We start from the raw sequence: 21,587 nt of genomic DNA on the forward strand, positions 1-21,587 counted from the left end.
GAAAGCATTCTAAAAGAAAAGAAAAAAAATTACTGCAAACTGCAAATAGTTTAATACTAATTTAGCTTTCATACAGAATTTACTCTTTTCAAGTATCTTAAACTGTACTTCCATACGGCAGAGTTATCGCGGTAAGATAACGGTTTTTACCGATAATCATTTCTTAGTGGAATCGCCATATTGCCAAAATTAGTTCACATATGTTAATTAATCAATGTCATATATATATAACAATATGAAAACTTGTTTAAATTAATTAAGAAGGCCGCAGGCACTCCAATCCTGGTCTAGCCCCTGAGCGAGTATTAGTTCTAAATTATGCCGCTATCGACGAACAGCGCCAATGGCGGTTGCTTGTGTATAGAGGTATTGATGCTAACTTATTCAATTTTGGTGGTTAAAGATCGAGTGGGTAAGGAGATGGAGAAAGTCGTGTCTCACATCTCGAGTAGGATCGAACTTAATGAAGATTTTACTCGTTATTAGCATTTGAATTTTTTTACAAAACACATTCCTACTCTCAAAATTAAACTTTTTGCCATTTTATAATAATTAAAAACATAGAAAGTTTTTTATAACAAAATCTCGTAACAGATGGCGCCGCGAAAAATTAATTAATCATAATAAATTAAATTACAGTATAACTTATTTTTTAAATAAAATTTCACGATAGCCGGAAAAGTTACGCAACTCGTTTCTGATTTTTTAAAATTATTTCTTAATAAGTAAAACGAAATTTAAATATCACAAAATAATTTATTGAAAATTAGTATTGTTTGAAAGACCGACATTCGAACAATACTAATTTCGAATAATACTAAATCAAACGCGTTCAAAATTCGCGTTCTACAATCTTCCTAAGTTCAGCCAAGCGTCATTTTTGAATTTAGTAACAGAATTAGTTTTAACTTTCATATATTTTAATTGTATTGTTAACTGATTACCAACCAAGCATCATGTGATGAAGCGGCCGGCACAGAGTCTCACAGTGAGATTCTAGAGTGAGAACAATTATGAGCAGTGCTACTATTTCTAGGGTAATTTCAACCTCTCAGGGTAATGTTTAGATTAGTCTTATATTTAGGGTAAATCTACCCTGTGATCTGATGCTATTACCCATCGTGCAACAAGTTTCGCCGGAAAAAGTTTTAGCCTAAAACCGTTCTGTTTTCCCCTATCTGGAGGGTTTTAGGATAGGACAACAGAAGCTAAAGAAATAAAGCAGATTGGTGCTAGGTACACGGGTGTACACTGTATATTACACCCGAATAGGATTCCGCTTTTCTCAACCTTCATGCCATTGGGCCATTGGCACTCTCCATGTTAGATGTAAATTAATACCTCAGATAAAGCCTAAAAATCTTAAGACATTTTAGTTTTTAAAAACAATGAATTAGGAATTATTCTGATTATTATTTTACAATAATAGTACAGGGATCTGCGTCATAGAATCGTTTGTCTTTTTTTTTATCTGAGCACGAGCTCGGAGTTTTCTCAATTTAGGGTAATCTAGAATAAAACGAAGGCGCCATCAGGGTAGTTCCGCCAGAAGCAGGCGGCAGCACTGATCATGAGTCATATGACTCATAGAAACTCCTATTCGTCGCTGAAACTCTACTGACCAACATGGACAGACTTTAAATTTTCTCCCCAAACTGTTTCTTTCCCTAAATTTCCTCCATCTTGCTAATTTCTCCCTAAATTTAGCAGAAAACCCTTCATTTGTCTTCACTGTGAATTTTTAATACTTGTAGACATAATTTGCCCATGTAGGGATCACCATTTATTTGTTTTCTGCGTTTAAGACAATACATTTTCGGCGACCGACCTTTCTTTCTAGGCTACTAGCCGCCAAAATATTTTAAAAAGTCCATTTAAAAATACACAAAAAACTTCCAATTAAAAATACAAAATTTTCTAAAATCGGAACTGGTGATTTACGAACGTCTTTCCTTTTTTACCATCTGTACCCTTTGGGTGTTTCAGCCTTTTATCCACAGATAAGTGAGCGCTGGAAAATGTAGATCAAAAAGCTTCCCCCTGGTGACGATACTTTGTAGTCATAATTTGTAAGTTTGTTTCGTCCGATGGTTCTTTTCAGTTTTTAATACTTGTAGACATAATTCGCCCATGTAGGGATCACCATTTATGGGCGAATTATGTCTACAAGTATTAAAAACTGAAAAGAACCATCGGACGAAACAAACCTTCACTGTGAATACCGGGAGTCAATCCATTCATTCATTGGCACTAGACCCCGAGTAAGCATTAGTTCTAAATTATGGCACAACTAAAAGACTATAGTCGAATGGAGAGAGGCCAATATCATTAGCGCACTATACTCCTTCATATTAGAAAACAGTGAAGTAAAAATTGAAATTTATAAAAGCAAATTTATTAATTGTTGCATTAATGCCAGAGATGCAGAGGGGTTATGTTGACGAGATAATCATTCTTATGCCTTTTATATAACGTAGAATTATAAAAATATCAAAATTGACTTAATATCTTTCTCTGTTCTTATTTTTTTTTTCCATTACAGATTCTAATTACGTAAAAAGTTATGTCAAAGTATTGTTAATCATACATACTGTACATCATCTGCGATTTCACAGATGTAAGACCGAATCACCTGTAAAACGAAAAAGAAATGAGAATTACAAGTACTTACAGAGTATCCTGGCAATCTTCAGAAATCTAGTCGAGATACCATCTCTAAACATGTATCTGGATTTATATGCCCGATAATTGGTGGCATACCTTTTAATGTTTACACATTCTTGGGTACAATAGCCGTAAGTTTCTTGTTGCTGATTGGGAAATTCATTCATCGATAGTGGTGTTGGAAGAATTCTCAGAAGAGGAAACTGTATGCTTATTGATCTGACTTACCTGAATTTAGCAAAACAGTAAAAACAAAAAAAAGTTGTTCATATAAAATCTCCTAAATAAAACGAGCAATTATTTATTGTCTTTTTCCAAAACCATGCCTTCTTTTCTTGTTAATCTTTACCACACAACTAGGTGACAGGTAGACACTATGTTGTTTTTACATTACACTTTATTCTACAATATCTTAGACGCCGATCATATATTTATTGTGACATCGTCACAATTTTTAATCATATTTTTTAATTTTATTTAATTTAAAATATATGTTCTCCACCTCAAATTAGTATCTCTTGCTCCTGTACACCATACTTTTCCGAATTTATTTGAAGATATCCATTGCTGTTTAATTTTTTTTTTTTTTAATTTCTAAGAAAATATATTAATTCTATTAGGCCTATTATGAAGTAATGTTTGACATTTACTTCCAAAGAGAGCCATTCTGCTCTTTTTTCATAAATTAATAATTTAAAAAATTCTTTATGACCATAGAGGTTGGTTGATTTATTTCAATTTTAATTTTTTGGAAGAGGAACATTATATTGCCTCGAGTTAGTCTGTTAACCTGGATGAGGAACTAATGCCCTTTAAACTACTGAATAAATAATTAGAGTAAATAGTTGAAATACTTCAACTTAAGGGCAATGATATATTCTTGTTTTTGTAGACAAAATATTTTCATAACACCTGAAAAATCCAGATCCTCAGTTATCATGAGTACCTTATAATAAGCATGAATTACGTAGTCATTATGAAATATTTAGCTGAAATAATTTATAATATTTATTAAGACAAGGAATTTTAATCATACATATTTATTGATACTAACATACAGGGTAAAAAAAATATAATGAACTTAGTAAAGTTAAATTTTTTAATTTTATACAATAATAATATGTACAATAAAATTGGAATACAAGAAATAAAATACTTTTAATTTTTATTTATGATATTACCATATTTTTATTGAAAAATTCATGTGAATCAAATACTCTGGCAATTGAAATAGCATTTTTTATGGAAATCCCCAATCACTCCCATAAAAACTGCATTCTATCGTTTCTAATCATTCAAAAGGTAGCAGTATGAGAAGACATCTTGGTCTTTTTCTTGCTTGAATGCTTTATCTCAAAAGTGAAATTAGCATCATCTTGAATGAGAAATAGCTATAACAGAAAACAGTTTGTTTAATTTTGACCAGGATTTGTTTAACCAATTTCCTTTGCCATCACAGTTACTAATCATAAGCTATTTAAAACAATTTTTGAAAATTTTTTTTAAGTTCAAAACTATCTTATCACAGACATGATACATAATATAAATAGGTTATGACGGAAAATGCAATGATTTAAATTTTTCAAATAATGCATATTACAAACTATACAACTTTACAAAATGTATGCATTACTTTCATCTCTCTTGCAGTTAAAAGGTTTGCATCATACTAAAACTGCAAGTTTAAAAACTTTAAATTACATATTTAACAAAACTTTAAATTGTTATCTTAATATTTTTATACTCTCAATGCATAATAATCATGTGCATGAAATATCAAATTCCATCAACATCAATGATTATCCACTACAAAATGAAATATTAATACTGATAAAAAATGGCAAAATTTGATAGACATTTTCTTTAAATTACTTAGAGAGACTAGAACAAATACAAGGTCTGTTAAAAAAATACACAGACTGTTTGAATTGCGTGGCTCCAGTTGATTCCAGGGAAATCTGCTTGGTGTCGCTAGGTTTGTACAGATCGCCTGGTGATAAAGCCGTTTCTTGATTACAGATATCTTTATTTGTTGATTAGTTACGCAGTTTTTAGTGAAGTGCGAATTTTTCGTTTGTCGGATTTCAGAATGAATGACCTGATGGAGCAACGACTTACTGTGAAATTTTGTGTTAAACTTGGAAAACCTGCAACTGAAACATTTGCTATGCTCAACACGGCTTACGGTGATGTTGCTATGAAGCTTACGGTATGTTTCAAGTGGTCCCCAAACCCAAAAAAGCTCACCAAGTTTGATCTAATGTCAAGGTGATGCTGATAGTTTTCTTTGATGCTAAGGGTGTTGTTCAACACGAGTACCTCCCCCAAGGCTCCACAGTGAACCAGACTTACTACATTGAAGTTCTGAAACGTCTGAGGGACATCATCCGCCGCAAAAGGCCAGAAATGTGGAGGAGTGGCGACTGGTTTCTCCATCACAACAATGCTCCAGCCCTCAGAACTCAAGAGTTTTTGGCCAAACACTTGATCACTGTTCTTCCCCACCCCTCCTACTCACCTGACCTTGCTCCTCGTGACTTTTTCTTGTTCCCCAAAATCAAAAGACCCTTGAAAGGAAGATTTGAGACGATTCCCGAGATTAAGGTAAATGCGACGAAGGTGCTGAAAGACATTACAAAAGAAGCATATCAGGACTGTTTGAACAAGTGGAAACACCGTTGGGATAAGTATGTGCATTGGGAAGGAGAGTACTTTGAAGGGGACCCAGACATGTAACTTCTACATAAAGTACATTTTGTTTTATGACGTCAGTCTGCGTATTTTTTGAACAGACCTTGTAGGTGCATAAAAAATACATCTAACTTATAAAATTAGACATATATTTTTAAGTACATAATTCAATTGAATTCTACATAATTACTCAACTTATAAAGTTATACGAAAGTTTTATCAATCAAAAACAGACAGGTAATACATTCAAATGACAAGCAATTCAAATACATCTAAATTTACAATGTGAAAATAAAACTAAATAGATTTCTTACTTTGTATTAAAAAAAAATACTAATTATATATTTGAAAATATTGTTTTTTGAATTATAAAATGTGCTAAATGCAAATATATTCAAATGTCATTGCATCAAGTACAACAATTATTATTAATGCTATGATATAATTACTTTACAACCATTTCACATGTTATAAATTTACTTCCAATTATTATATCCAAATTTTCCTTAAATGATTGCTTTGTCAAATTAATCAGGTTTCATACTTTCTGACATCTTTGTACATTGTGCGGTGCTTCATTAAACTCTTCAAGCTCTTCTCCAGGATCTGATTCTGAAGCTAACTGAAAATACTGCTCACTTCTTGTAGGCCACAATAAGTGTGTCATAATTGCAAATGCAAGAAAATCTACACTTGATGTTATACCTAAAAAATATTTTAAAATTAAAATAGTTATTTAAAGATACTTGAAAAAAAATTACATTATAATAAAATATAAAATAAAATTATATTATTTAATTTAATTAAAACAGATTTAAGTAATATAAAATTAAGTTAATGTTAAAAATCCTAAATTCAAAATATTGTTCAAATAGAATTTAAGTGTTGAGGTTAGACCACAGCAAATTATAAATAAGATTATAAATTAAATGTTAAATTTATAATAAAAATTAAAAACACAATGGACATTACAAAAAACTATATAATAATAATAATTTGCTTCATTAAAATAAAATCAGTGCAAGTTATTATATTATTAGTACAGTAGAGCGTCGATTTTCCGAAAGTCAATCATCCGAAAGAATTCCAGTCGGCAAATTTAAATTTTCGCCAGTGCTGTGGCGCTTCAATCTTTGGATATGTCTTGGGCTACTCAAATATATTATGTTTTTGATACTAAATTAACTTCTAAAGTATAAATTTTTATTATTTTTATATTTTTCAATATATTTATTTTGTTTGTACAAAATAAAAAAATAATTTTTAACGATATAATAGTCTTCATTAGGCTTAACATCGACGAAAATTCAACGCGAAGTGACACGCAACGGAGAAAAATTTTGACATCGGATACGTTAAACTATTTTTTCGTACGTAAATCAGTTATCCGGACAACCCCAGTCCCCAATTGATTCGGAAAATCAATGCTCTACTGTATTATTTATAAAATTAAATCAATCATATTTATAAAAAATCTAGCAACAAGTTGGTTGTGTAACTTTCTTAGTTGTTATGAGATTTTATTTTAAAAACTTTATATATTTTTAATTATTTTAAAATTGCAAATAACTTAAGTTTGGGGATAGAGATGAGTTTTATAAGGATCTGTAAATGTTAACAAGTAAAATTTTCATTAAGCCCATCCCCATGCAAGATATGACACATTTGAGGGGGGGAAGATAGAGAGTGACCACCCTCTATCTTCCCCCCTCAAACTTTTATCACCAAAATTTAATAGCATCAATGCCCCTTATACACAAACTATCATGTCAAATTTCGTTTCTTAATCTTCACCCCATCCTGAGATATTAAATGAAATAAACACCAACACACACATGGAATTTTTTGTCATGTTTTTTGAATTTTTGGGATTCAGGTGATCTTAAAATGTGGGGATTTGCAAAAAACTCAGAGGGTCAAATTTGACATGATTCCATTACTTTCCCTTGTTATGTATAGATAACAGCCAGGAAAGTAGAAACTAGATAACATTTGTAGCATATTTTTCTGAAAGTTATCTCTAATTAAAATCAATATACTATAATTAAATTATTCTCAAATATTTTACCTAGTAAAAGTTTCTGTCTCCAAAGAGCAGATATCTGAAGGGCAATCAAGGCAACAACAGGCAAATATATAAACCATACCAAAATTCCTGCTCCAAAATGTACATAAAATCGCAGTTTAGCTCTATCATTTTCATCCAACATAGTAGATCGTAATTCATATAAAAACCAAATCATTATAATAAGCCTGACAATGAGTGTGATCCATCCAGGAAATGTTTGATATTCATCTATATCATCTATTACATCAACTTCAGTCTGTACAGAAAAATATTCATAATTTAATGTACAGTACATTTATATTAATAAATAATTTGATAAAATTAAAAATGTAATAATTATAATAAAACTTCCTAAACTATTAAAATATTTAAAATTTAAATGTTAAAACTTATTTTTTTTATTGCATATATTTAAGATAATATATTTGATTAATTTATTTTTTCAGCTTTTAAGGTAAAGCCACAAAGTGGCCTGACAATTATTTGGGGGACTACACATTCTAAAAAAAATAAGAATCAAAGTACAATACAAATGCTTTAAAAAAGTGTAATATACAAAGCAATAAAAAATATATAATTAATTTTTATAAAATAATGCAGCAAGTAATATAATAAAGTAAATAAATAATAAAATATCAAGCATAAATATTTCTTTTATACAAAAAGGCTTTACAAAGCAATTTAAATTTGATAATGTCCAAGTCATCTTGATTGGGAGGATGACTGAAACTAATATATTGCATATGAAGACACAAAGTGTTTCTTGATAGCACATGGAGAAAGACAACATCCATTAGCAGAATTCCATTGAAATACAGTAAAACCTCAATGTAATAGATTAATTTGGGCAATGGAATGTCCAATAAAGGCAAAAGTCCAGTATAATAAAATAGGTTTTCCAAATGCATGTGTTAAAACATTGACAAATTAGTTAGTTTATCTGTTTTTACTTGTGTAGATACATTTGTGTGTTTAAAATTATGTACGTATGAGAAGTTTAATTTCACAGAAAAGTTTTATACATATATTATTACCTATAAAATCACTAATTCTGTGACTGTAATAAACACATATATGATCTAAATCAAAATAAACAAACATACATTTCTTTGAACATACGTCTTAATTGTATTTAACTAAACAAATAAATAATGGTCTTAAAAAGAAAACAAAATTTAAATTTGACAAAAACAAAGGTTATTTATTTGTGTCTTCGGATGATATAGCAAGACACTCATTGTGGCATGAAGTAAAGAGCTGGGACTCCTGAATTTGAAAAAGTATCGCCTGTTAATTTTTACACGTGACAAACAGACCAGAAATTTTGTCTGTTAAATCCGAAGTCCATTAAATCAAAGTTTACTGTATTTATAAAATAAAAACCTATCAAATTTCATTAGATAATTTTAAAAAAACTAGATTACCTCAATCTCATTCTTGCAACCTTAGTAGAATCAGATGAAGGAAGATATGAGAGTTTATCAAATAAGTAAAACTTATTCAAAGTGTTAACAACTTTTTCATGTTTAGAATAAACCACAGTTGTCCAGAATCAAAAGAAGTCAATTACAGACAAAGTTAACAAAACAAAAAATTACATAAAACACTTCCAGATGAAATAAATTGACAGTGTCTCTGCATAATGCCTTGTCTAAAGGGTTTCAATTACATTCTTTCTAATTAGAGATCTACATAGTGTAAATATTAACAAGACTGTTCTAGTGAAGCTTTATCTCAGCTCTTGGTAAGGTACTACTGATAATAGTTGGAGATATAGTGTGAATGATAGAGCTAGTTTAGACGTGTCTAGCTAGTGAGGTTTACCCAATCACAACACTAAGGAATTTGTATTGATCAAATGATTGTAAATTTGTGACTTGTGTGAACAAAATGTTCAAATACAGAAAAAGTTATTTAGAATTTTCCTGGAAAAAGGAGTCAGTCCTGGATGACCATCCCCATAAACTTTCAGTGGCAGTTCAAGAATCCAATGAAAGATGAATTGACTCCAACAAACACTTGTGTTAGTATCCAAGGGATGATCTGACAAGGAGAGGGCCAGTTTGGGTCTCCAATTTGAATGAAACTTAAACTTGGTGAGCATGTAATCCTAAACACAAAACTCCTTGTCCAAATAGGACCCACTTCTCAAGTGTTTCCAAAAAACAGTTCTCTGAAAATTGAGTGTTTAGCTTATAAGTCTGTGGAAGTTCCCATTCTCCTTCTATCAGTGATAGTTGAGTGGATGAAATGCGAGGCACTGATCTACATGATGTAGGTTTAAACCTTTAAGCACCATGTGCTTTGGATTTGTCAGTACTCTTGAGAAAAAATTGACTGGTGTCAGAAATCCTAACAATTTACATTGATCATAATCTAATCATGGTATAGTGAGACGCCCTGAACACACTATTTGTTTACTCAAAGATTTTCATGCTCTATTTACAGTAGCCACTGATCAAAAGAAATGGCAAGCAAAAACAAAGGTTATAAATGAATAGGGAGAAAACATTTTTATTGATACAACAATATGAAATGTTTCCAAAATTATAAAACATATCTTTATGCCATTCTTGTAGGTAGCCCTGATCTTAAATACAATGTACTAAAGACATTGTACTTTTAAACATGTCTTTAAAAAAATGTAGAGAAAGAGGCAAAGAAAAGCCAAAGCTTTAAAACAAATCAAAGTTTTAAAAAGTGCCAGGAAGTGAAATAACTGTAAAATGATAATTTAAGCTGATAAGTAAATGCTCACCCAAAAAAGTGATGTATCATCTTCCATTAATTCTTCTAATAACTTTATACAAATTCAATCCAAATACCCCTTAATTTTTTCTTTTGATTCATTAATACTATATAGGCACCTTGATAAGCATATATACAATTACAGGCACCTTGATAGTGCCTGTATTGTAAATGATTACAAATGTACTAGTATTTTTTCACATCAATGTTATGATAACACAGCATTAAGTGAAGACTTACTGTATGAATATTTTTATACATGGAAGATAAAACAAATTCAAGTCAAATGCTGCTTGTTGTTTTGGGACTGTGATAACAAAAGAGGATAATCATTGATTCGAGACAAAATTGTACTTTAATAAATGTGAATAAAAGGGATAAAATGGGCAAGTTGACTGCATATCTTTAAAGAATACAGCAGGAATTTTGTATTCGCTTAAATACTTATGAATATGATATGTTCAATGATAAACTAGTGGTGATGTTAGGAGTTAGAGGAAAAAGTAGGAGATGGCACAATGAAAAAATCTATTTTTGAACTGTTTAATATTATAATTTTTTAATAGTATTTATATTTAGTTTATCAAGTTTAGGATATGACAAAAATGTTCTCATTTAACTGTACAAAGTGTTTGCACAGTAAATAAAAACATTTTTGTCATGTCCTAAACTTGATAAACTAAATATACTATAAATACATATCTCCTATTGTTAAATTCTGCAAAATCTTATAAAAGCTTTATATTGAAATGGGTTTCATTTTATTTTACTAAAAGTATTTTATCTATTATCAAGATTTGGTCTAAAATTATAAATGATCTATTTATGCATCCAAAATAAAAAATTATAACACCCAATTCATTTAAATTATCTTTAATTATACTTTTACATATATGTAAAATGAAATACAAAATTTAAAATTTCTTACCATATTCCACACATATAGTAAAACTCCAATGCATGTATATAACAGCCATATGAAGAACAAAACAGGCTTCCAAGTAAGTTCAGTACGAGTAATAGCCCATCCTTTTGCCAACAGAAGCAATAAAAGCATGAATAAACTCTATAAATAAAATTACTTTTTTAATGTAAATAATTAAATAATTTATTATTAAATACATTAAATTCTATTTAAAAAAATAGGTATATTTGAAAAAACCAATTTTAAAATAAATTTTGAAACTGAAAATAATAATAATACTGTAATAATAATAATATACAGAGGATGATAATAGTTTATAACCAATTTTGAATAGTAATAATATTTTTATTAATACCCAAATTTGTAAAAAATATATTGTGTTTTATTGGCTTATTTTATGTGTATTTTAATTATAATATTGTATTGTTGAAGTATATATGTAACCCAGCCTAGAAAGCTATTAAAAAAGCCAAAGTGCATTCCAGGACACTAAGTGTTAATTAAAGAAATTGGAAAGGTCTATGACAAGTAGAATAATTATAACAATAAGGCCAGCAAGCATGTGTTTATTTACCACTATTTAATAGATTAATAAAATAAAAGATTATATTGGACCAAGTCTGTGTGTGAATATTTTTTCGATGAAAATACATAAAATAAACCAAAAGACAGATTGTATCACAATAGGAAACAACAAGCAAAACTTTTCTTTACTTAAGGATTCCAGACTAGAAGGCTTTTTCTGACAATGATTACTAGTAAGACTCAAGAACGCCTAGACAAAGAAAACCCAATAACTTATCTATTAGCTTACCTAGCTCACAATTATTTTACATTAATTGTTAATAGTTACCCAAAATATAGCCCAAATAATCTAACATTTAATGATTTAACTATTATAAAATAATCAGGCTTGGACAAAATGCATAAGAAATAAATGAGCAGCATGATATAAGTAATGGAAGAATATATTTAAAAATAACAATGGCACAAAAAGATACCATTTTCATACCATAGACATCAAATTTCATTTCTTGATATCATTCAGGACAACCAGATAGTGTGACAATCCAGGCTAGTGTTTTTGTAGTTTAGGAAATTTAATTATTTAATATTTGTTTGAAGAGAAAAAAATTACTTAAGCCTGAAATGACAAATACAATGGAGGAAGTTTGCAAGATTTTTTTCTTTGATAACATTTCCTTTGTAAGCAAAATTTTCTGGTAAAACCTACTCATCAAAGGAAACTTTGCCAAAAATTGGGGATGAACTAGCTCCTTGCACAAGTTCACTAAATTTAGGCATAAGGATGGAAAGGGATGAGACCAAAATAAAAGGAAAGGTGAGAGAAGGATACAGTAGAGGAAGAGATAGAAAGAAAATTCATCTGTTTGTTCATCATCATGATGACCCTCCACCATAGTGCTCTGCCACAACTGACCTCAGTTTCCCAAATGTCTGCTGATCCCTCAACTGCTTCACCTAGAAGAGCCCAATCAAGTTGGATGTGTGTGCTACCTATACAAGACAGACCTATTTAATTATACTTCCAAGAAAGGATAAATCCCAAACAGATTCCACAAACTCTTCCATCTAAATCTAAAAACATAACTTCCAAGACTCACTTGGAGATTAAAGTGATATTGCAGGTATATGTTGTCACATGAAATATGTATAAGCATAAGCTCTCTCTCTCTCTGATAAGTCTAATTTGACCTTAAGCACCTATTAGTTTATGATTATATGCATACAATAAGATTTAGTGATAAAAATGTTTGTTGTTGATTTGTTAACCAGTCTAGAGTACATTACTTTCATGTTCTGTCCCTTACCTGTAAGTTCCTTCATATGCAGTCGCTCACACATTTATCAAAAGATTCCAGTGAGCCAGAAGTCACAGATGATGTCAGACCTGATCCAAGGGGGCACAGTTTAACCTATCATAATAGATGTTTACTTTACAGACAACCCATTACACTAAGCATCAGATGAAAACTTCCATCACACAATACAATGTCTAATGTCTCACATGCAATCCTTAAGGTCAGCAAGTGAGGGCATATCATGAACACCTGATTTTTCAGATATATTACAAGAAGTCCAAAGTAGTCAAATCCAGCAACTGTGTCAGCCAATGAATGTCCCAAAATAAACAGCCTAGTTCTCAAGAAGCCAAGAGAGATCTTTAACTAGACACAAAATTCGTTTTCTGTCCAGACATGAACTAAGAATTAAGTCTAAGTACTAGCAAGTCTATAATATTGTTTTGGGGAGTCACCGACTATAATCACTTGTAGCTGCTGCTGGCATAAAAAAATATTTTTTAAATTACTGGTGCTCATGCTACTGACCTTGTATCTTGAAAATGAAATCTTGGACATTGATTTTTATAACATTTTTAATTTCCTCATCTCATATTATGTAAAATGACAAAATTTAATCAAAACAGACCAATCAAATTTTGAGAATAAACTCAATTCTATAAGCCACTAAAGCACTGCCTCAATATATGAAGAGGTTAACATTTTCATAATGTTAATCATTCATCATCAGATTGTTGTCCAACCTGATGACAGAATGACAATTACTTAGAAATAAAAATTAATGTTAATTTTAAATGTTTAAGATATATATATATTCTGATACCAAAAATTATCTGAGAAATTTTTACTGATAAAGTTTAATATATTTAATACCATATTTTCTCAATTCTAAGATGCACTTTTTTAAAATCATTTTTATTTGTCCAAAATAGAAATGTGTCTTAGAATCAACAGTGTCTTACATTAGAAGTCATTGTGAACAGCCATGCTAAGCTTCTTCATTTTTAATGACAAAATAGAACAGACAAACTTATTTAAACAAATTGTTATAATTTAGACCATCATCTTATTCTATTTTTTCCCCCTTGTTAATAAGCTTTATTCATCTTATTAAATTAATAAAACTTGAAAAATTCTGAGCAAAAGATGTTTAAGGGCCAGTTGCACAAATTTTAATCTCAAGGTTAAATGCACTTTAATCTACAGAATTCTTTGAACACAGCACAAATGTAAATCTTTGGGATAAACTGCCAGCTAAGTTAACCAACTAATTTTGGACAACTAAAATTTATTCTTTAGATTAGTGAAGAAACAAGACAACTGATCAACTCTGATTCTAATGTTGATAAACTTCATTTATACTATTTAAATGAAGTTTATCCTAATACAGGCAGAATATTTTTAAAAAAATCAGATCTTATAATGTGTAACTGCAAATTTGAAGAATTGATTTTGATTTAAAAATCTACAGTTCTATGTTACTTGGAGTTCAGGGAATCTTATTTTATATAACACAGTAATCACTTCTTGTTATAAAATACACATATTAAAATATTTTAGACAACATTTACCAAATCTACTAATATATATTTTCATCTATACTCCAATAAATTCCATGCTTTCACTTTTTCATTTTCCACTCATCCATTTTGTTTACTGTTACTCTTGATAATGTGACTGCACAGTAAAAATTTCTTAGCTAACTGGCCAATAGCTATCTGCCAAGTCAAAGTAACTCATACAAATGAGGGTAATTGTGCATATTAAGGGAATATGAATTTTTTTAATTATGTTATATTAAAAAGAATGTATATTTAATAGTCGTTCGGAAAACGCATAACGTTTTTCCGTCCGACCCGTATATAAAGAGCTATAAACAAAAAATCATAGGACTACTTACCGATTGTGCTCCGTTCGAGACGCCATTACTTAAGCTTGCCGTCGTCGTGGAGGTGCACACTGGACGGCGGATGCACGCGAAGCATATCACGTGACCCAATTTCAACGTCACTCAGTCACGTGACTAGGTCTCTGACGCGTTTCCGGCAGCTTTTCTTCTCGCGGAATAATCCGTTTTCTTTGCACTAACACGTCATAGAGCAAACCACGTCTTATTATTAACACGTGATTAACTCTTGTCACTTCGACAGCTCGCGGACTACAGTTTGACAACTTTGCCTAGTTACGCTTTTCTAACATCGTAACGTTCTATATCCAAATCCCAGTTAATATTTGACATCGACGATTTATTTTTCGATGTTAACTCCGTAAAAACAGAACAAATGAAATAATAAATAATCGAATTACTTTAAAATTCAGATTAAATGCTATAAAACTATAAATTTAATATCTAAATTTACAAACACGTATGTCTTATACTAGCTGACCCGGCCACGCGTTGTTGTGGCTCAAAATGTATCTATTATAAATGTGTAACACTTCCCCCGTGGGGGGAATTTCAAAAAATCCCTTCTTAGTGTACATTCTGTTGACGTAACCTATTAAAACACAATTAAAAACGCAAAAAACCGCATGTAAAATAGTATAAATAGAAGCAGAGTTCTTCACAGTAAGCCTTAATCCTGTCCATCTCCCCCCCCCGTAGGGGGAATTTCGACATGTATATTATATAAAAACACGTGCATATTCGAATCCAACGTTGTGTCAAAATTTCAAAGGAATCGGTAGGAACAAACAAACGTTATATTTTATTTATATAGATAGATAGAAAATGATCTGCTTTAGTCCATTCTCACAGAAAAGCAAACTTAAGTCGTAGGAAGTTAGTGCTATCTGTTGGACATGAAAGCCTTAATCCATATATAAATATATTTTTGAAAGGGGGGAAATGGTGGTCTTCACATATGCCACAAACCTTCGCAGGAGTGTATTAAACAACTTCCCGAAGTTTCATGGCAATCGGATAAATGGTGTGGTAATGCATGAAGGACAGACACACAGACATACATTGTAAATTTAGATATTAAATTTATAGTTTTATAGCATTTAATCTGAATTTTAAAGTAATTCGATTATTTATTATTTCATTTGTTCTGTTTTTACGGAGTTAACANTGAAACTTAAACTTGGTGAGCATGTAATCCTAAACACAAAACTCCTTGTCCAAATAGGACCCACTTCTCAAGTGTTTCCAAAAAACAGTTCTCTGAAAATTGAGTGTTTAGCTTATAAGTCTGTGGAAGTTCCCATTCTCCTTCTATCAGTGATAGTTGAGTGGATGAAATGCGAGGCACTGATCTACATGATGTAGGTTTAAACCTTTAAGCACCATGTGCTTTGGATTTGTCAGTACTCTTGAGAAAAAATTGACTGGTGTCAGAAATCCTAACAATTTACATTGATCATAATCTAATCATGGTATAGTGAGACGCCCTGAACACACTATTTGTTTACTCAAAGATTTTCATGCTCTATTTACAGTAGCCACTGATCAAAAGAAATGGCAAGCAAAAACAAAGGTTATAAATGAATAGGGAGAAAACATTTTTATTGATACAACAATATGAAATGTTTCCAAAATTATAAAACATATCTTTATGCCATTCTTGTAGGTAGCCCTGATCTTAAATACAATGTACTAAAGACATTGTACTTTTAAACATGTCTTTAAAAAAATGTAGAGAAAGAGGCAAAGAAAAGCCAAAGCTTTAAAACAAATCAAAGTTTTAAAAAGTGCCAGGAAGTGAAATAACTGTAAAATGATAATTTAAGCTGATAAGTAAATGCTCACCCAAAAAAGTGATGTATCATCTTCCATTAATTCTTCTAATAACTTTATACAAATTCAATCCAAATACCCCTTAATTTTTTCTTTTGATTCATTAATACTATATAGGCACCTTGATAAGCATATATACAATTACAGGCACCTTGATAGTGCCTGTATTGTAAATGATTACAAATGTACTAGTATTTTTTCACATCAATGTTATGATAACACAGCATTAAGTGAAGACTTACTGTATGAATATTTTTATACATGGAAGATAAAACAAATTCAAGTCAAATGCTGCTTGTTGTTTTGGGACTGTGATAACAAAAGAGGATAATCATTGATTCGAGACAAAATTGTACTTTAATAAATGTGAATAAAAGGGATAAAATGGGCAAGTTGACTGCATATCTTTAAAGAATACAGCAGGAATTTTGTATTCGCTTAAATACTTATGAATATGATATGTTCAATGATAAACTAGTGGTGATGTTAGGAGTTAGAGGAAAAAGTAGGAGATGGCACAATGAAAAAATCTATTTTTGAACTGTTTAATATTATAATTTTTTAATAGTATTTATATTTAGTTTATCAAGTTTAGGATATGACAAAAATGTTCTCATTTAACTGTACAAAGTGTTTGCACAGTAAATAAAAACATTTTTGTCATGTCCTAAACTTGATAAACTAAATATACTATAAATACATATCTCCTATTGTTAAATTCTGCAAAATCTTATAAAAGCTTTATATTGAAATGGGTTTAATTTTATTTTACTAAAAGTATTTTATCTATTATCAAGATTTGGTCTAAAATTATAAATGATCTATTTATGCATCCAAAATAAAAAATTATAACACCCAATTCATTTAAATTATCTTTAATTATACTTTTACATATATGTAAAATGAAATACAAAATTTAAAATTTCTTACCATATTCCACACATATAGTAAAACTCCAATGCATGTATATAACAGCCATATGAAGAACAAAACAGGCTTCCAAGTAAGTTCAGTACGAGTAATAGCCCATCCTTTTGCCAACAGAAGCAATAAAAGCATGAATAAACTCTATAAATAAAATTACTTTTTTAATGTAAATAATTAAATAATTTATTATTAAATACATTAAATTCTATTTAAAAAAATAGGTATATTTGAAAAAACCAATTTTAAAATAAATTTTGAAACTGAAAATAATAATAATACTGTAATAATAATAATATACAGAGGATGATAATAGTTTATAACCAATTTTGAATAGTAATAATATTTTTATTAATACCCAAATTTGTAAAAAATATATTGTGTTTTATTGGCTTATTTTATGTGTATTTTAATTATAATATTGTATTGTTGAAGTATATATGTAACCCAGCCTAGAAAGCTATTAAAAAAGCCAAAGTGCATTCCAGGACACTAAGTGTTAATTAAAGAAATTGGAAAGGTCTATGACAAGTAGAATAATTATAACAATAAGGCCAGCAAGCATGTGTTTATTTACCACTATTTAATAGATTAATAAAATAAAAGATTATATTGGACCAAGTCTGTGTGTGAATATTTTTTCGATGAAAATACATAAAATAAACCAAAAGACAGATTGTATCACAATAGGAAACAACAAGCAAAACTTTTCTTTACTTAAGGATTCCAGACTAGAAGGCTTTTTCTGACAATGATTACTAGTAAGACTCAAGAACGCCTAGACAAAGAAAACCCAATAACTTATCTATTAGCTTACCTAGCTCACAATTATTTTACATTAATTGTTAATAGTTACCCAAAATATAGCCCAAATAATCTAACATTTAATGATTTAACTATTATAAAATAATCAGGCTTGGACAAAATGCATAAGAAATAAATGAGCAGCATGATATAAGTAATGGAAGAATATATTTAAAAATAACAATGGCACAAAAAGATACCATTTTCATACCATAGACATCAAATTTCATTTCTTGATATCATTCAGGACAACCAGATAGTGTGACAATCCAGGCTAGTGTTTTTGTAGTTTAGGAAATTTAATTATTTAATATTTGTTTGAAGAGAAAAAAATTACTTAAGCCTGAAATGACAAATACAATGGAGGAAGTTTGCAAGATTTTTTTCTTTGATAACATTTCCTTTGTAAGCAAAATTTTCTGGTAAAACCTACTCATCAAAGGAAACTTTGCCAAAAATTGGGGATGAACTAGCTCCTTGCACAAGTTCACTAAATTTAGGCATAAGGATGGAAAGGGATGAGACCAAAATAAAAGGAAAGGTGAGAGAAGGATACAGTAGAGGAAGAGATAGAAAGAAAATTCATCTGTTTGTTCATCATCATGATGACCCTCCACCATAGTGCTCTGCCACAACTGACCTCAGTTTCCCAAATGTCTGCTGATCCCTCAACTGCTTCACCTAGAAGAGCCCAATCAAGTTGGATGTGTGTGCTACCTATACAAGACAGACCTATTTAATTATACTTCCAAGAAAGGATAAATCCCAAACAGATTCCACAAACTCTTCCATCTAAATCTAAAAACATAACTTCCAAGACTCACTTGGAGATTAAAGTGATATTGCAGGTATATGTTGTCACATGAAATATGTATAAGCATAAGCTCTCTCTCTCTCTGATAAGTCTAATTTGACCTTAAGCACCTATTAGTTTATGATTATATGCATACAATAAGATTTAGTGATAAAAATGTTTGTTGTTGATTTGTTAACCAGTCTAGAGTACATTACTTTCATGTTCTGTCCCTTACCTGTAAGTTCCTTCATATGCAGTCGCTCACACATTTATCAAAAGATTCCAGTGAGCCAGAAGTCACAGATGATGTCAGACCTGATCCAAGGGGGCACAGTTTAACCTATCATAATAGATGTTTACTTTACAGACAACCCATTACACTAAGCATCAGATGAAAACTTCCATCACACAATACAATGTCTAATGTCTCACATGCAATCCTTAAGGTCAGCAAGTGAGGGCATATCATGAACACCTGATTTTTCAGATATATTACAAGAAGTCCAAAGTAGTCAAATCCAGCAACTGTGTCAGCCAATGAATGTCCCAAAATAAACAGCCTAGTTCTCAAGAAGCCAAGAGAGATCTTTAACTAGACACAAAATTCGTTTTCTGTCCAGACATGAACTAAGAATTAAGTCTAAGTACTAGCAAGTCTATAATATTGTTTTGGGGAGTCACCGACTATAATCACTTGTAGCTGCTGCTGGCATAAAAAAATATTTTTTAAATTACTGGTGCTCATGCTACTGACCTTGTATCTTGAAAATGAAATCTTGGACATTGATTTTTATAACATTTTTAATTTCCTCATCTCATATTATGTAAAATGACAAAATTTAATCAAAACAGACCAATCAAATTTTGAGAATAAACTCAATTCTATAAGCCACTAAAGCACTGCCTCAATATATGAAGAGGTTAACATTTTCATAATGTTAATCATTCATCATCAGATTGTTGTCCAACCTGATGACAGAATGACAATTACTTAGAAATAAAAATTAATGTTAATTTTAAATGTTTAAGATATATATATATTCTGATACCAAAAATTATCTGAGAAATTTTTACTGATAAAGTTTAATATATTTAATACCATATTTTCTCAATTCTAAGATGCACTTTTTTAAAATCATTTTTATTTGTCCAAAATAGAAATGTGTCTTAGAATCAACAGTGTCTTACATTAGAAGTCATTGTGAACAGCCATGCTAAGCTTCTTCATTTTTAATGACAAAATAGAACAGACAAACTTATTTAAACAAATTGTTATAATTTAGACCATCATCTTATTCTATTTTTTCCCCCTTGTTAATAAGCTTTATTCATCTTATTAAATTAATAAAACTTGAAAAATTCTGAGCAAAAGATGTTTAAGGGCCAGTTGCACAAATTTTAATCTCAAGGTTAAATGCACTTTAATCTACAGAATTCTTTGAACACAGCACAAATGTAAATCTTTGGGATAAACTGCCAGCTAAGTTAACCAACTAATTTTGGACAACTAAAATTTATTCTTTAGATTAGTGAAGAAACAAGACAACTGATCAACTCTGATTCTAATGTTGATAAACTTCATTTATACTATTTAAATGAAGTTTATCCTAATACAGGCAGAATATTTTTAAAAAAATCAGATCTTATAATGTGTAACTGCAAATTTGAAGAATTGATTTTGATTTAAAAATCTACAGTTCTATGTTACTTGGAGTTCAGGGAATCTTATTTTATATAACACAGTAATCACTTCTTGTTATAAAATACACATATTAAAATATTTTAGACAACATTTACCAAATCTACTAATATATATTTTCATCTATACTCCAATAAATTCCATGCTTTCACTTTTTCATTTTCCACTCATCCATTTTGTTTACTGTTACTCTTGATAATGTGACTGCACAGTAAAAATTTCTTAGCTAACTGGCCAATAGCTATCTGCCAAGTCAAAGTAACTCATACAAATGAGTATGGCTTACTCATTAAATTAAATTTATTCCACAGATGGTATTCTGTATATTAAATGGTAACTCATGCAACCAGTCCTAAATAAATTAGAAATCTTTAGTTTATAAACCAAAACAAACAGTTAGTTCTGAAGCTCAACCCTTTTATAAGAATTCAATAGATTTTTAAAATATGAAATAAAAATTATCAAATCTTAAACTGGTATAAAATAAAAAAATTATTATAAATACATTATCATCATGTTGGGTGTACTGGGTTATACTCAATAGACAGCAGTTGCCGTGTACTATGCAAGACCAGAATCAAGGCATAGCAACCAAAACAAGACAAAAATTAAATAAGTGTGTCAGTGTGTGTCTGTATTCAGGAATTTCTTAACAATATGACATTTATTCAATATAGTGACCTTCTGTAGTGTGATGTATGTGTTT

At 30.1% G+C, this 21,587-nt stretch overlaps 1 protein-coding gene across 1 annotated transcript in view; it reads right to left on the reverse strand.

Annotated features, from left to right (window-relative positions):
* Nucleotides 1-3,639: 3,639 nt before the first annotated feature.
* LOC111625020 (transmembrane protein 145-like) overlaps nt 3,640-21,587 on the reverse strand; it is a 34,301-nt gene continuing 16,353 nt past the window's right edge. The window contains exons 4-6 of the mRNA XM_023368026.1: nt 17,589-17,726; nt 7,424-7,679; nt 3,640-6,060 (exon numbers count right to left, since the gene is read on the reverse strand). Coding sequence (XP_023223794.1) covers nt 5,894-6,060; nt 7,424-7,679; nt 17,589-17,726 — 561 coding nt within the window. The 3' untranslated portion in view covers nt 3,640-5,893. The remainder of the gene's footprint in view (nt 6,061-7,423; nt 7,680-17,588; nt 17,727-21,587) is intronic.

The sequence above is a fragment of the Centruroides sculpturatus genome, unplaced genomic scaffold, assembly GCF_000671375.1.
Source record: "Centruroides sculpturatus isolate CEXI.00-Female unplaced genomic scaffold, Cexi_2.0 scaffold40, whole genome shotgun sequence".
Lineage (NCBI taxonomy): Eukaryota > Metazoa > Arthropoda > Arachnida > Scorpiones > Buthidae > Centruroides > Centruroides sculpturatus.